Source organism: Genypterus blacodes, unplaced genomic scaffold (genome assembly GCF_046128005.1).
Source record: "Genypterus blacodes isolate CSIRO-AG114 ecotype Tasmania unplaced genomic scaffold, CSIRO-AGI_Gbla_v1 ptg000137l_1, whole genome shotgun sequence".
Classification (NCBI taxonomy): Eukaryota; Metazoa; Chordata; class Actinopteri; order Ophidiiformes; family Ophidiidae; genus Genypterus; species Genypterus blacodes.
This window is the reverse complement of record NW_027466939.1, coordinates 964,046-981,032: the sequence shown is the minus strand read 5'-3', so window position 1 is coordinate 981,032 and position 16,987 is coordinate 964,046. Positions and strand designations below refer to the sequence as shown.

At 45.6% G+C, this 16,987-nt stretch overlaps 1 protein-coding gene across 1 annotated transcript in view; it reads right to left on the bottom strand.

Annotated features, from left to right (window-relative positions):
• cep112 (centrosomal protein 112) overlaps positions 1-16,987 on the bottom strand; it is a 75,864-nt gene that overhangs the window by 5,597 nt on the left and 53,280 nt on the right. Inside the window, exons 23-24 of the mRNA XM_076164578.1 lie at positions 13,140-13,289; positions 2,845-2,934 (exon numbers count right to left, since the gene is read on the bottom strand). Coding sequence (XP_076020693.1) covers positions 2,845-2,934; positions 13,140-13,289 — 240 coding nt within the window. The remainder of the gene's footprint in view (positions 1-2,844; positions 2,935-13,139; positions 13,290-16,987) is intronic.

The following is a 16,987-nucleotide window of genomic DNA, read 5'->3' as shown; positions in this document are numbered from 1 at the left end:
AGTCATGTTAAAGTGTCAAGATTTCATCTATATATAGTCTTTAGATTGTGGTTTTGACTTTCCCCTGTGTTTGGTTCCGTCACATGGCCTGGTATCTGACAGCTGCCAGCAGAAAGGAACAAGCCCTCAACACTTTCAACCTTCAAATGAAGTTTGTCACATTGTTGGGAAGCTTGATGTATGCTAATGACTTTTGTGTGTGTGCGTGTGTGTGTGTGTGTACAGGCCTGTGTGGGATTGGTAGTGGGGCTTAGGTGTCTGTCGAAAAGACATTTTTGATAAACCCCCTTGTTCTACAGTGCCACAAACCTTGTCAAGAACAAGGGGGTACATCAAAAATGACGCCACTCACAAAGTTTGCACCTCCACATTCAGCGAGTTGGCACTGGGAGATTTCACCGAGGAGCGATTTGAGTTCACAAACGCTTTGCTGCAAGAGAGAAAAAAAAAGATAAACTGCTTCACAAAAATGAAAAAAATAATAGAGGCAGAGATTAGAAGAAGGCAACAGATCTTGGTAAAGTTCTTAGGACTTTGGGATGGATTGGTAACTGCTGATGTAATGTGCCTCAACCAAAACAGCACACAGGAGGAAACTCAGCCTCCTGAACTCCTGAAGCTCCTCTGCATTTCTGATGATGTCGACATCACCACTGGAAACAACAAGATAATGGATGTATTTTTTCATTTCACCAGGCTCCTATGTTGCAGTAGGATGCATGTGTAAAGCCTCTGTGAACATCATGATGTATTTATACAAAGAGCTGAACTCATTCTGCTCCTCTCTTCAAGGAGAATCCAACCACGCAGTGAGCTGCTGATCCGCCATTTTAGAGTGGGGGAGCCTGGGAGGGCCCTGGAAGAGTAAGACAGGCAACATCTGTGTGAAGTCTGGGCAGAAAGGCTGTTTTAGCGTGTGAGGGATTGGATTACAAAGACACATCTTGGCAGATAAACTAGGGCAGAATCATAGTGAGGAGACAGAGAGGAGGCCCTTAGGTTTTATTATCACACACATACCAAGAAAACCCCTAAACAATGCACACACACACACACACACACAGACACACAGACACACGACACATATGCATATGCGCATCTTATCTACACAAACACATTCAGTCAGCCACACACACACACACACACTGTGCATCATGAACGCACATACACACACCTGACCTTGTGTGAGGAGAAGTCTGAGCAAACACATGACTCAGACATTCTCTCTCTCTCTTCTCCCACAAGGAGCAGAAGTGTCACCGTGCGGTGAAAGGCCGGGGTGCCCAAACACACCTACACATACACACGTGTGCGTATGGAAGCAGACTGCACGGCTCTCAAGAAATTCCGAGGCACCCTTTACGAACAACACCAGAACTTGTTCCTGCATCAAATCCTGAACGGTTCAAAACATTAAAACTGAAAAAAAAAGGGTTCTGGGGCACAACGAGCAGCCGAACACGGAGCTCCCATCCAAAGAACCAACGACATAAGGCACAGACGAGAGATCACCAAGTGTAGCCCCGCAGTGTGAGACGACTTCTAACAAGATGGCAAAGAGCTAAAGAAGAGTGTGAGACGACATCCACAGAGGCTCATGTGCCGAAAAGTCTCTGTCCACACTCAAACCATGAGCTGGCGTCTTCAGACTTATCCACCAAGTCTGGAAGCACAAGCAATCTACTGCTAACTCCCTCCTCAGACAGCATCCACGCAGTACAGAGACAGCAGAACACGTGGGTCATGGGTCATGGGTCATGGGTCATACTGAACATGGGACTAACGGTTACATTTCTTAAGACTTTGACGACTTTGTGGACATTTTACCAATAAATCACATTGTTCCCTTCTTAATGAGGCGTCACAGGTTAACACATAAACACATAACCCAGAACCCTACTCAGACAATATGAGCTGACAATAACGCAGAATGAGGACCTTGCTTTAGGGTTCAGTGCTTCCTGGGTCATAAGAAACAAAGTGCAGCGCCTCTGCGACTGGCTCAGTGACCAACGGCTCCTAAAAAACCACTGACCCCTGCCTGCAGATTTATGACGGCCAGACAGTGAGGTGTGTGACGAGTGTGTGAAGTGTGTACAAGGGTCAGTGGGCGGATCAGAGGGGACACGAGAATGAATGCCTTTGGTGTACATACCGTGCTACAAAGACCGGCCTCCTGTGTGTGTGTGTAGTCATTAGTGCTTTCTTCTCTGTGTGTGTCAAGGTCAAAATAGATCCTGATTACAGGGCATTCTGGAAGGCTGTGTGTGTGTGTGTGTATGTGTGTGTGTGTGTGAGAGGCTTCCCTCTGAACACAGGCGTTGGTGGCATTCCTGGCCCTAGGCGCTGGCTCTTGAAGCCAAATCTCAAGGAATTTGGGAAATGTGTAAGGGGGCATATCTCTGACTCTGAACTAGAGAATGAGACATGGTGAGACTGATGAGGAGAGGGCAGGAGAAGTGGGAGGGGGTTCTGTTTTTAAAAGTCTTCTGTGGCCCCCTGGAGGGGCTGGTAAGGATGGCAACCGAGGAGTGAGGGTCTGGAAGGAGGAGGAGGGGTGGAAGGGCGGTCTGTGAAGGAATCTAAAGAACCCCAAACATTTAGGGCACAATTAATGAGAAGACTGGGTGATGTGCTGACGAGGGACAGGAGGGATTTGTGGGAATACTGAGGGCAAACAAACAAACAAACAAACAAACAAACAAAGAGACAGAGAGAGTGATGCGAACAAGAGGCTGAGACTTACTTTTGTTGTTTTAGTGCAATATCAGGGCTGTGTGTGTGTGTGTGTGTGTGTGTGTGTGTGAATAAGAGCGTGAAAGAGAGAGAGAGAGAGACTGTTACCTTCTCCTCAGTCTCCAACTCTTTGCTCAGCAGCTTCCTCTCTGAACAATGCAGCTGCCTCTGTAGACTTTCCACCTTCTCCTGCTGAGCCTGTGGGGAGAGAGAGAGCGAGATAGAGAGACAGAGAGAGAGAGAGAGAGAGAGAAAGAGAGTGAGTGAGTGTCACTGGCAGACTGACAGAAAGAGAAAAGCGACTCAAGATTTGCGGGCTGTGACGTGCGACCGTCTCCAGATGATGCAGGACTGACGCACGGTTACAACGTTACAGTTGGCGAGACGTTGGATCCGAATGAGCACGAGCAAGAGGGCCTCTAAAAAAGATGAAGAGCGAGATGGGAGCCACACGCAACCAGAGAATATTTCAGGAGTTGAGAGAGAGGGACGCATAGAGAGGGACAGTGAGGAGAGATGAAGCCGGGCGATCAGCCTTTGTAAGTTAAAAGGCTAATACTAATAAAGTGTTCACGCTAATTACCAACCTCATTAAGCCCAAACTCATTTCCAGGCAAGGACACACAGACACACACACACAGACTTGCTCGCTCAGGGATTTTGGAAACTTGCCCAGGCATTTAAAAAGTCACATTCCTCTGACTTTCCATAGAAAAACAATTAAGGGTCATTTTTTCTCCTTTGGTGGCGATAAGTGATACATTACCATGACAACATTAAGTAGGATGAGAGCACTTCACACATGGGATCCAATAACCAAGTTCATCCTATCTTCCCCCAAGGCACCAATCAAGTACTTCATCTATTTTGCTTTCTAAGATTTGACTGAGAGAGAGAATGTAGTGTGTGTGTGTGTGTGTGAGAGAGTGTGTGTTGGTGAGGAGGGGTTGTGGATAAAAAGGAGGCTGTTTTTCTTCTTCTCTGTGCCTGTAAGTGATAGCAGTGGAAAGAAAGGCGCAGTTCCTGTATACGACAGAGAACCAGATGTTTTGAGCGCACATGTGGACGCTTCATCTTTGATTAGTCCACACAAAGAGCAGAGTGACGGTATGTGTGCGCACATGTGACTACGCACGCACACACGCACGACTTCACAGAAAATCCCACTTCCACACATACACACACACACACACACACACACACACACACACACAGGCTCGCATCCACTTCCTCCAGGTCTCTGTGCTGGGTTTGAGCGAGCGGGCCAGGTGTTGCTTGGCGTCGATTCTCACGCCAAGCAGAAACGCGGTCCAGGTGATGGCATGACCGCTGACATACATAAATCACACACACAGACTCATAGGCTTCATGGACAGGTTCAACTCATGAGCTGCAACTTGTGTAAAGTCTCCCCCTCCTGAAACGCACCGGTCTTACATTTGTGTTTGTCAATGGTTCAACAATAGCGAAAGACAATGACAGCAGTAGTGCAGCCATGTTTTCTGGCGGTTTGTAGGAGCTAAGTATGTTCAAGCTTCCCTGAACTCGTCCTAACCCCCACCTTTGCGTGCTCCCAGCTCCTTTTCCAGGCGGGTGACACAGATGAGAGACCGATGGAAGCCGGACTGATGAACCATCCTCCCCTCTCAAACCCACAGTGTGACACAGCACTTTTGGACAAGGTCTTCTGGGAAATAAGGATGACTGGTGAACCTCAGTGAGCTGACGTGTTCTCCTCTTTCATGTGGGTTCCGTATCTGATGCGTTCAAAACAACACCGAGGGCAGAAGTTCAGCACTTGTCACTTCATTAATAGAATCATATACGGGATGATTTGGTTGATAATTACCAGCAAAGGCTGAGTCAAAGGAGCTTTGAATGTACTGAGTCATCATCACTACCACGCATGTCAGAGAGATCACACTGTGGCTCGGGTTTAGGTACACAACTAAAGGTTTCATATGACTCTTATCGCCATTTGATGCTTTTTAAATCACAACAATACGACGAAAACTATGAAGCAATCTACAAATCTGTGTACATCTCATTTGCTTGTTTACCTTTTTAGGTGCTCAGAACTTCACACCAGAACCTACATCAGTGACTCAGCTTGTTTTCCTTACTTTACTTCCTTCAACTACGATTTCAGTTTCCCAGTCACTGAAATTGTGCTTCCTTCACACACACACACACACACACACACACGAGCTCTGGTGTTTTTCACGCAGGAGTCACTCCCAGGTGTTCCAGCTGCGGCGCTTTGCTTCTCCAGCGCAGAAACGTCCTTCACGTCCTTCACCCTGTCTCGTTTAGTGCGTACTGTATACAGACACACACGCAAGACACTGATTGTTTCTATATTACAATGGGTGGGAGGGTGTGTGTGTGTGAATGTCTGCGTGTGGAGGATCCTGCTAAGTGTCTCCAGATGCTCGTGGCGATATGGTCTTTATCAGCGATATAGACTGTGATCAATGTGAGCAGGCCAGGGGAAAAAAGGGCGAAGTCTGATTTCCTGAGGGAGAGACAGAAGGAGAATGGTGAAGAGTATAAAGTAAGAGATGAAGGTGGAGAGCGCAAGAGAAGACAATGTATGTGGGAGAAAGGAATGGAATACAAGCAGAGGGCCTTCAAGAAAGTAGGCAGATATCGGGGCGAAAGAGAGAGAGAGAGAGAGAAGAAGACAAAGTTTGGAGAGCCGAGAGTGAGGAGGCACAGGGACATGAGGAGGAATAGCAGAGGAGTGACATGAAGGAGAAAAACAGAAGGATGGAGAGAGATAGGGGCAGCGGTGTACCTCTGATGCACAGTCCCACAGTTGAGAGCTTGAAGGCCTCTCTCAGCTCTCCATCAGCAATGTACCTCCACCTTTCATTCCAAACTTTGGCTCAAAGGATTAGCAAGGCACACACACGCAGCAACAAACACAGCGCTCAGAGCGATCCGTTCAGGTATAGGCATGCATTAATATTAACAGCAAAAGTTCTAAAAATGTGAGCGCTACACTCAATCAAATGAGTGTGTAACTGCACAGATGCATGTGCACAACACACACACACACACACACACACACACACACACACACACAGACACACCGCTGCCTGAGTCATCTTTCCTGGGTGGTCCTCTTGCGCAGATAAGGCAAGCATGTTTCCCTTGGGTGAAGTAAAAGCAACACAGGGCAGGAAAAAAGCAAAGAAGAAAGAAGGGAGGGAATAGCAAGAGGAGAAAAAAAGGCCAGGGGCCTCTTTAAACTCAGTGTTTTGTTAGGAGCTGAATTGCTCTTCATGTGCGGCAGGCAGGGCCTTCTATTTGCAGCGTGCTGTCAGAAGTTTCTCTCAAAGTCTGGATTAAAGAGTTCCTCTAATGACACTGAGGCTGGACGACTTCAGACAGCAGAGAAAAACCTCACACTGCACCGCCTCCAGCCAAGGACACACACACACACACAGTAAGAGCAGATATGTACACAAGGGGCAAGAGAGCACACACACAAACACACACACACACGCATACCTAAGCAAAAACGCAATATGTGCCCACACACACACTGACTCCTACCGTTTTGAGCAGAACAAGGCAGTGTGTATGTATGCGTCTACTGATCCAATAGTAAATAATAAAGGAGGTGCTAACCTCAAGGAGAGATGGACGGCCAGAGAGATGAGCACAGACTCTTTTATCTGCACTTTCATCAAAGGATTGTGGGAAAGGTAAAGGAGTGAGTGGAAGAGAGGAGGAGTGGGAGGAGGTCTCCCTCCTGAGGTGCTTGAGAAAAGAAAGTTTTGTTTTTGCTTTGCTGTCTGTCTCTCTGCTTGTGTATAGGAATACAAAGACGTGCTTTAGCAGGTCGACAGGACAGAGACGCCACTCATACTCCCGTGAACACACTTTACGCTTCACTACTTTGATCCTCTTCACCACTTTCACCCCAGAGTCCATTTGGAATTGAAATGTGACGACAGTGTGACGGGGCACGACCGGAGCGCTCAGAAAGTCAACCACTTATCCAGACCGCTGCAATTTGCAACATTGGCAGAGTAATGAAATTACATTTTCAAGTACTGTTTTTGAGATTGTGAGACAATTGCCACGGTAATGAAGACATGTTGCAACCCAGCCATGCCCACAGGGGGAACAGCGTGTTCTCTATCTTTCCGTCTCTGTCTCCTTCAGCTGCTGTCAGCCGCAGTAGAAAGAGAATAGGAAACAACTCTAACATATGCACCATATGCCAAGTCTGCCTGAGTGTTGCCAGCATTTATTCTCTTTAGTTTAGTTTATCGTATCAAGGAAGGGAACTTTGGCAAACAATAATAAAGTCTTAGGTTTCTTGACAATAATGACCTAAATGCAAAAGCGGTTTAGGTCCAGATTCACTGATGTCATGCATGGTCCTACAAATATCAGTGTTTCCTTACACACGTTCAGCTGAAAGGGCGACGGGATAGGATAAGAAGTGTTTAATGCGTTTGAACTGTAATGGAATGATTCAGACAGGGAGGCGGGAGTAATTAGAGCTTCACGGTTTGCATTTGATTGAACATCAGGCCTGTGGTCTAATGAGCAATTTCCTTTTGTTGTCCATGAATGGTGTACGGCCCGTATGAGGAGCTGCTCTACTTCCCCCCATGTTCCCACGTAGCATCCTGGAATGTTATCTCTCTCTCCCACTTCCATCTCCTCTGATACACGGATCAAACACTGCCAGGAATCTGTCCACAGCCGGAAAAGTCATCACTCCAACAACACCAGGCACACTTGTGTAGGTGCATGAACACACACACGCACAGACATAGAGAGTGGTTGCCTGTACACATTACATACATGAAACCAGTACGGCTTTGGTTTGTTTGACTTGCGACCCAAACTAACGCACTGCATTGCAGCTGCATGAATCTGAGCAGTGAGGCCATGAGGTCACAGTGGAATAAGAAGCACTTTGAAACCCTTTGTCATTATGGAGTTGTGTGATTCCTATATTAATATAAAAATGTGTCCTAATGCGGTTTTAAATAGAAATAAAAAGAGTGAAATAGCAATAGTGCTCATATAAAGTACAAACAAGATATGAGAGGAAGTGGTTCAAACACCGGCCCTTCCAAAGCCCAGCAAACAACCTGCAGTTCAAGGTTGACAACACAAAGAACAGGCCTGCATGAGCTCAAGGACGTGGCTGGACACACACACAGGATTGAAGCAGCTCTTTGCTTCTGCAGCAGAGAGTATCCAGCAGCACACCTGTTCTTGATCCAGTGCTGCCATTCCTTCCCACAGGCAAAGTCATCCTTTCAACCCCTCACAAACTAATGCATATATAACTAAAGAACTACAGACAAAGTGCAGCTGCTAAAGCCCACCCCCTTGAATGTGCGTACCTGTGTGTGTGTGTGTGTGTGTGTGTACCTGTGTGGGCACGGGGGCACGAGCTTTGTCCCTCGTTATCTGTGTGCATGGGTGAAAACACAATGCTTGGATGGCACAGAGAGAGAGAGCATCTAAATTTAACAGAGAAACGTATCCTCCAGACACCGACTCCTGCTCAAAGGACACAGCAGCTCACATATTCACTCTCATCCTCAAACAAAGTGAGACAATGGTCACTGTTGCATTATGTAATGTGCCTGCTGACAACTTGCCCAGAGGACACTACAACACTACTTTCTCCGTGACTAGAAGTTACTGCTCCATAAGGTCTGGATCAAAGGTGTGTGTGTGTGTGTGTGTGTCAAAACAGAGTGCAAGTGGGTGTGTGGCAACAATGCCACTGAGTGCAACACTGTTGAAAGGGTCTGAGTGAGCGATAGCGAGACGAGGCCACTAACTCAAAGCTGTGTTTGTGTTTGAGCACAGAGAGAAAAAGAGAACGGACAGAGAGAGAGAGAGAGAGAAAGTATGTAAGCCAGTGAATAAGAACACTAACTTAAAGGGTGTGTATCTGTGTATGTGTGTGTGTGCAACATTCAGCAGGCAGAAAGACAGGAAGCACTGCTGTGGGGAGCAGGAACAGCGGTGCTGATCAAAGCCCAGGCGGGTGACACTATGGGCGGAGTGCCATTGTTTATTCACCAGCCACCTCTCCCTTTTGGCAGGGCGAGGTGAGCATGTGTGCTTGTGTATGTGTGTGTGGTGACAGAGAGAGAGAGAGAGAGAGAGAAAGGAGGAGACAGACACAGAGTTTGAGACAGAAGAGTTTGGAAGATACAGAGTTGGAAAAATATGTGAGTGAGTGAGAGAGAGAGACAGACAGACAGACAGAGATAGAGAGCGAGCGAGCGAGAGAGAGAGAGGGCCTCTCTGTGTGTGGGTCTGTGAGTGTGTGTCTTTGTACCTTTCACTTGGCAGGCTAATGTGGGCTTGAGTTCTGTCAAAATTGGCAGCTGCACAGTTGAAGCAAGGGCACATGCGTACTCTCTGTCTCACACACAGACACACACAGACAGGCAGGCAGACAGGCAGGAAGGCAGACAGACAGACAGACAGACACACGCCCCATGGTGAATTCACGAAAAACCAATAACCCTCATCAGAACTTTTACATCCAGGCCAAATCCTTCTGTTGTGACAAAGGGGGAATCATAAACCAACATGAACGCTTTACCAAGACACCAGAAGAAGAAGATGACAACAGGAAGACAACATTCCTCCAACCAACTCAGTGCCACACAGTGACTTTCCTCTGTACTGGTTCTCATTCCTGTTTCTTGATATGAACACACTGGGCAGATGAAAGCAAACACACAACACTTTCATCTTGGTGACTCATGACAGGAATGCAAGGTGACATTAAGGACGGTGAAGACAAACACTTTCTGTTCATTTACATTCCCTCCTTCTATAGAACAATTCTATAAGTCCGCAATACCATTGGGTAGTGGGTAGTTGCAGCTGAGCAGTTTGCGTGTGTATAAGAATTGATAATGAAGGTAAAATTCAGATTCTTTGGAGACCAGACGTCTGGAACCGCCGTGAAATTGGGCCTATTAAAATTATAGAGGTACAAAGTGTACCAAACAAACAGACAGTAAGAGGTGTTGGTAGCCTGCAAGAAGAATCTGCACTGCGCACACACACACACACACACAGCTGGCAAAGGAAAACTGTTCACGACAAGATGCACAAACAAACAGACAAAACAAGCGAACATTTAAGCTCAAATGCGCGCGCACACACACACACACACACACACACTTGGATAATGAGCATACTTAGCTGTACTACTGTTCTAAAAATGGGTTTATGAGATACAAAAGGTCTCCACAGCTAACACCCACATTTCAGAGGTCCTGAGTACAGTGAAGCCGGCGAGGAAGCTAAAAGCGAGGGAAGCTAAAAGCAGGTTAAAAAGGCAGAAGAGGACTAAGAGGAGAAAAGGGACATCTCATTCGCTACAGCGTGCATTCAGAACAACTGTTTTGGGGATTATCCCAATTCAAATGTGCAGCTAACTTTGATGTTATTTTCTTCCCCTCCCATTGTCTGAGGCCCCTCGCTCTCTCTTCATAATCCCGGCCCTTTGAAGTGAGCGGCATGGAAACAATGTCAGCAGGCGACACACTGCCTCCGATGGCCCACTGACAGCTCTCCACCATTTCTTTCTTTCTTCTCTTTCCCCCCTTTTCTTCCCTCGTCTCTGTTTGCTGTCTCAATCCTCATACTTCTTACATCTATTCACCGCCTCTCTCGCTCCCTTTCTGTCCTTTCAGCCGTCTCTCCCATCTTTTCTCCCCCTTTTCTTTCACTGAACACCAGGCCTTTGTTTTACGTCTTTATCTTCTGTCTATTTATTTGCCGTTTGACCAATCTGTCCTTCCTCTCCACTTGATTCTGGTCTTTCCCTTGTGTCTCAACTTTATTCAGCGATTCAATCATTAAATGGAGTCTCATTAGTGGGTGGTTCATACAGGAGGACTCATAATAATGAGGACACGGTTAATAGAAACACAAAGCCTTTGTCTGCAAACCAGCTCGGATGCCAAGGCTCGTGGCTTTGAACACAACCTTACAATAACAGAGACACTGTGTGTGTGTGTGTGTGTGTGTGTGTGTGTGTGTCATGGTATGATCAGATTAGTCAGCTTAGTTACAAGTATGCTAAAACTTCCCTGATTAAGACAAAAGCTTTTTGTTCAAGTGTCATGTATAGACCATAATATGATGATACAGTGTGATGAAATATAAATGTATGCTTACTCTGAATCACTAAACGTTTGTAAGTTCAACATTCAAAGAATGGAATCCTAATAATTCCATCCATCCCATTCCAATCCTGTTGAAATGGGATCCTACGTTTGTCTTAATCAGAGTGCAAATAATCAGGGAATAGCATGTAAACATAGTGAATCCTCATGTAGAAGTCCATTACATCGCCTTGTAAATTGTTTCTCGGTATCATATTGATTTTTATGCTTGACAGATTGTGTTAAGTCGTTTATAAGCTTGAATCTAGGGTTAAGTTTGCTGTTAGGGCTTAATTGGTTGTAATTAGTCATACATGATAAGATGAGATAGGATAAGATAACACTTTATATATCCTCAGAGGGAAAACTAAGGTGTGACAGCAGCTTAAGAGACAGACTAAGAGGAAAAAGCCGTCAGGACCAGGAAAGGAGAGAGGATCTTCAGGGAGGCGTACAGACCTACAGACTGTACACAGGGCAGCTGCCACCACAAACAGACAAGGTTGTGTATGGAAACATGTCCTGATCCCAGACACAGCAACTCTTTATTTAGTTAGCCACACCCAATCAACTGCCACTGGGTCACAGTCTGGCAGCCAGGACAGGAGGAGCAAAGGAAAAGATCCAGAGATCCGAAACAGAAAATCTGCATGATAGAGGTTAAAAATGATCAGGAAATAACACAACAAATATTATTTTATCTGGACTAAGATGAGAGTGAGGATGTGGAGAGTCTTTGGAGTACAGATTTATAAGTTTCAGCCAGACACAGAGCACACACACGCCACTTAAAGACACTATAGAGTTTGCATCTACTCATAAAAAATGACAGAGCTAATGCACACAAACTGTGACCGTGGTCCAACAAAAGAAAGGCGACCCGTGTCTGCTCAATAAAAGTCAAACCCCAGACGAGCCCTTTGGACGATTGCAGTTTGCTGGTGCCTCCCCCCTCTTAAAGTAAAAAGGGTTTGGATTGGCACTACAAAGATCAGTGACAAAGGCTACTAGTATATAAATAAATAAGGAAGAAAAGAGGCCTGACTAATGTTGCATGACCACAACAGACACGACTGGCCGGACAGTTTTTAATACCTTCTTACCTGATTTACATATATTATCTTTGCGTAAGAAAATAAACAACATGCTGGGGATTTGTTCTGTATAACCAAGGTTGTGCTCATCACCTCACAAAACACAACATGTCCTGTTTTTGTAAATCCTGTTTAAAGAAAAAGAAGTTAACATTCTTTACTACAACAGCCACGTAAATACCTTAACCTGGTAGTCTTATTAGTATTAAAGGTATAACCAGGGTAAGTATAAGTCCATGAGCAGAGATGATGTTATGGGCCTGGTTCAGTCACTTATACTACCACGGTCTTACTTGTGTTGTTATCATTCCTATTGATTGTAACCTTGTTTCCCTTGTAAGCTTCATTCCTGAGCATTTGTGGAACTCCACCACACAAAATGGAGGAAACAAAGGTAAACACAGGCGAAGTCTGTTCAAATGTGTATGTGCACACGAGCATGGTCAGTGTGGTATGTCAAACCTGGAGCAGGAAGTAGCTCTACAAGATATAATTAACATTTACAATGGACCGTTTGGGCAATAATGTTAAGGCACACCTTTATTTTTACTTCCAAATAAGAGGTTTGGGAAGTTGGGTTAAAATGGACTTGTTAAAGATGTCTGACTGCTCGTGTTTCTCGTGCCAAATGGACAATACTGTGAAGCTGTGTAGGGCAGCATCCCTGTGACCTCATCGCTCAGCAATTCAGCTGGGAAGTTAAAATGCTGCCCAAAACAACCGCATAAAATGTAAAAACATACATTTTCGACTCATTAAATTTTGCCAGAGACTCTGTACTTTTTATTGCTTATAATGTTTCTGGGTGCAGGTATTCACTTTCAGGTTTCAATACAGAATTTCTTAACCCTCTATGGGTTCAGAAATCCAATAAAAGGAGGTGAGGATGCACTGGACACCGTGCATCTGAAGAACAAGGAACCACAAGGAGAAATCAAGTTCAATACGGTGTGGAGGGGAAGGAGCTGCATTTTGCAGCATTTCACAGACTTGACTACTGATGATGGTAACAGATGCTGAAAAGTGAGGCAAGGTGGTTTTGTCCTCAGTGCAACAATATGAGTAAATGCTATTGATGAGTGTGATCTAGTTTGTGTCTGTGTCTGTCTGCCCTGCGTCAAACACTGACCTTGTTGGCCTGATCGGCACGGTTGCTTATTGTTCTTCTCTCTGCATCCCAACGAGCGTTGGCCTCCTCTAGCTGCCTCTCCATCGCCTTCTGCAGACGAATAGCTTCCTCCTTTGAGTCACAAACAGATGTTTGCAGCTCGGCAATTAGCTATGATACAAGAGAGGGCAGATAAAGAGAGAGAGAGAGAGAGAGAGAGAGAGAGAGAGAGATGAATGCAGGGATGCAAATAATGATGGACTTCTTCATTTATTGAGATATTGATTTTGGTTTGTGTTCACATTTTGCAGAAAATCAACCATACGAGATGTAAAGTTCTATGGTTTAGTCGTGTATTTGATTTTACTTCATATATAAACTTCTGGAAAATGTTAGTCGCCGGCAAAAAAGAGATGTAACTTTGAAACAACTGACAGTACGACAACCAAAGTGCAAAAACAAACTTGTTGCCATATGGAAAACGCAAAAAACACATTCACTAAACAAAACGCTGTCCTCATTTCTTTCAACTCAGTGGGTTCTGAAAATGAGTTGTATCAGATGGAAAATGCATTTCACATTCGTCACGGACTCGGGTGGGAGTAACAATCACCTTGAAACGCTTTTCCCAGAGTCTCATGTCTTATGTCTTTTTTAAGCCCAGACAGAGGAGACACAGAAAGCATGGGGGGGTGTAAAAAAAAAAAAAAAAAAAGGGAAAAAACAACTTCCTTTTAGAAGAGCAGAGTGACTTTGTGTTGGTGAACTTGCGGTGCACACCAAGATGAAAAGGAGCAGCCTTAGCTTTGAAATCCTCCAGTCAAAATTAACATTCTATTTAAGCCACTGTCAGGGAAAGGAAGAGGAAAGATGACAGAGGGAGAAAAGGAGAGGGAGAAAGGGAAAGAGAGGGAAAGAGAATGTGTGTGTGCGTGTGTGTGGGGGGGTTCTGCTGCTGTTAGCTTTGGGCTAGACAGATAATTGTTTACCGTGTGCAAACTCTGGAGGACTAGCCCTGCTGAAATCTGCTCACTGTGTGGGAGTATGGAAGTTAGACAGCCGCGCACACGGGAGGGAGGTAGGGAGGGAGGGAGGGAGGGAGAGAGAGAGAGAGGGAGAGGAGAAGATGAGAGGGTGATTAGGTTTATTTTGTCAGTGGGAGAGCCACATGAAAGAAACAAATGGCACATTATTATGGGAACATCAGTTCTGGGCGTAATAATTATTTTGCAATATGGATTCCCTGCTGGTCTGCAGCCCTGGAGCGGTGGCAGGACGCTAAACTAGTGAACTCAGCCGTCTGTCATGTTACTCCTGTATTCAGCGCAGCACCTTTTTCTCTCCGTCTTAGCCAGCCGCAGCTTTTTAAGTCTTTAATTGGTCTTGTGAGACTTGCCTGTTTTCTCAGACTTCTAGCATCTCTGTTTGGGGCTAAAAGCAGGCTTACCTCTCCATGAACCTGAGGTAAGAAGAGGGGGGGGGGGGGGGGAAAGGGGGGATGAAATGAAAAGGCCTGATGTTTACTCGCCTCTTTATAAACAGAGTGGCCAAAATGATGGGGAGGGGGAGGGGGGAGGGGTTGTGTGTGGTGCTGACTTTAGCCAAGTTACAGCAAAACCACTTTGGATTACATTTAGCTACCAATGATGGGTGACTTCAAGCTGTAAATCAATAAACAGCCCATCTTCACTTGAACTTCCACGTTTAACAATAATCAATGGGTAAAGGTGAAGCCTGAAGTGTAAACACTGGTAAATAGGTGTTTGCAAGGAATGTATTCAAAGGGAAAAATACAGGAGCAGAATCTGGTATTTGGATAATAAATGCCTGAGGAGTTAACATTAACCGCCAGCATTGTGGTGAAATAAATGAGGAACATTTGCATACAGTGTGAACTTCCACCTCTCTCTTCCAGACTACGGTGTTTCTCATGTGATGTACCTCCCATGGCAAATTCCCTTCGCCTCTTACCTACTCCCACGGTGGACGGTGTGGGATAAAGTAATGATCTCCCCCCAGTAAACGCTCCTATACCACCCACTGCACCCTGAACACTGAGCACAGGCCTGTGGAGTTCACGGGTCACCCAGGAGGACCACTCACCGCCAGACGCTTAACACACAGGATTGGATTGGAGAGACACTAATTAGAAGAATTCTGTGCATTTGTGTGCGTGTGTGTGAGAGAGAGAGAGAGAGAGAGAGAGAGAGACGCACAAAGGAGAAGAGGCACAGGGATCCAGAGAGATGAATGCATGTGTATGCGCATGCACCAAAATAGGACCCTTGCACAGAGTATCCCCCAGTCCCCTTAGGATAATGTATGGCGTGGTATGTTTTTAATTGGGCTATTAGCTATGCAGCTGAGCCGGAGAGCGATGCCCCTGTCAGACACTGAGGGGTTAACAACTAGGGTTAGCCTTTGAGGTTCAAAGGCCTCTTGTTTACATTTGACTGAGTTGCCTCAAGGGGGAAGGCAGCTAAACCCCCCTCCACTGCACCTTTACCTTTTAAAACAAAGCCACCCAAGCCCGCGACAAATAGCCCGCATTAATCAGGCGTGTTAATATGTCTGCACAAAAACCCACGCACCTCCTGCACAACCCTGTGTGTTACCAATACACTTCAACCAAGGGTGCGGAAGGATGTCAGAGAGAGAGAGAGAGAGGGATTTGTTTGTTGAACCCGATCCAGGTTTGTGTCCCCAAAAACAGAGGATTAATCAGGCGTTGTTTTGTCTGAGGCGGCGTACGACACTGTACTGCCAAAGCCGGCGAAAAAACGGCTGAACTTTTCGCACAGCATCCCACTTCTTTTGATGTCGGTCATTGTGTAACCTAATAAGCTACCGTTTCTCACAACATCTGCTTGTCAACCCCGCTTTCAACTCTGCGCCTTTGCAAGCTAACCCAAAAAAAAAAGGGGGGATGAAATGAGGGGAGGAAAGAAAGAAAAACAACAAAAACCCCCTCTTTGAATCTCCTCTTTAGGCAACGAGGTGCAATTACAGCCAAATGATTGTGATATTTTACCCTGCTACATAATCAGGAAGAAAACTCTGTTCTTTTGTAATGTAAACACTACTTAGGGTGTTTTGGATCTTTTATACTGGTGAGCTAAATGCTGCCTGAACTTTTGGAGACATTTCGCTGAATGACAGAGTGTACTGGGGAAGTGAGTTTCCTAGCTGGAGAGCAGAACCGCCTTTGGTTTTAAGTGGGCTCAGGCTTAAAACAGGCCAGCGGTAATATTAAACACATGGTCCTCAGTGGAAAAAGGTTTCCGATGTGTGACCAAACAATGCCATGAGAGGAAGAAGAGAAACAGGTACAGGAGAGAGCCTGGGCAGAAAGGAGGAGAGACGGATATGAAGAGGAAGTGAGAAGAAAAGACAAACTTCACAGCAATGGTGAGAGAGATGGAGACACACAGATCCACGACCTCTGGGTCAATTCATGGCTTCCACGTGTGATCAACAGCACCTATTCTCTCTTTAAAACAAACACTAGTATCATCTGCTTCTCACTCCATGTTGTTTACTTAGATGAAAGCCTTATGAGCGACTGACTGTAAGGAGGAGAGAGACAGGAGAGGAGAAACTTACTTTATTACAGAGATCGCTGCTTTATATGTAGATTTGTTATTTGCACAAAGCTCTCGCTCTCGAAACGGAAAGTGCGTGTACACCTACTCCAGGAGCAGGGTAAAGGCACTAGAGAAATGGCCTGATGTTTGTGTGTGTGTGTGTGTGTGTGTGTGTGTGTGTGTGTGTGTGCGTGTGGATGCTTCCTTACCCGTCTTTCCTGTACATTTTGGTCTTCTTTCAAGCAGTTCAGTGAAAAAGACAAACATAAAACGAACGGGGGGTGG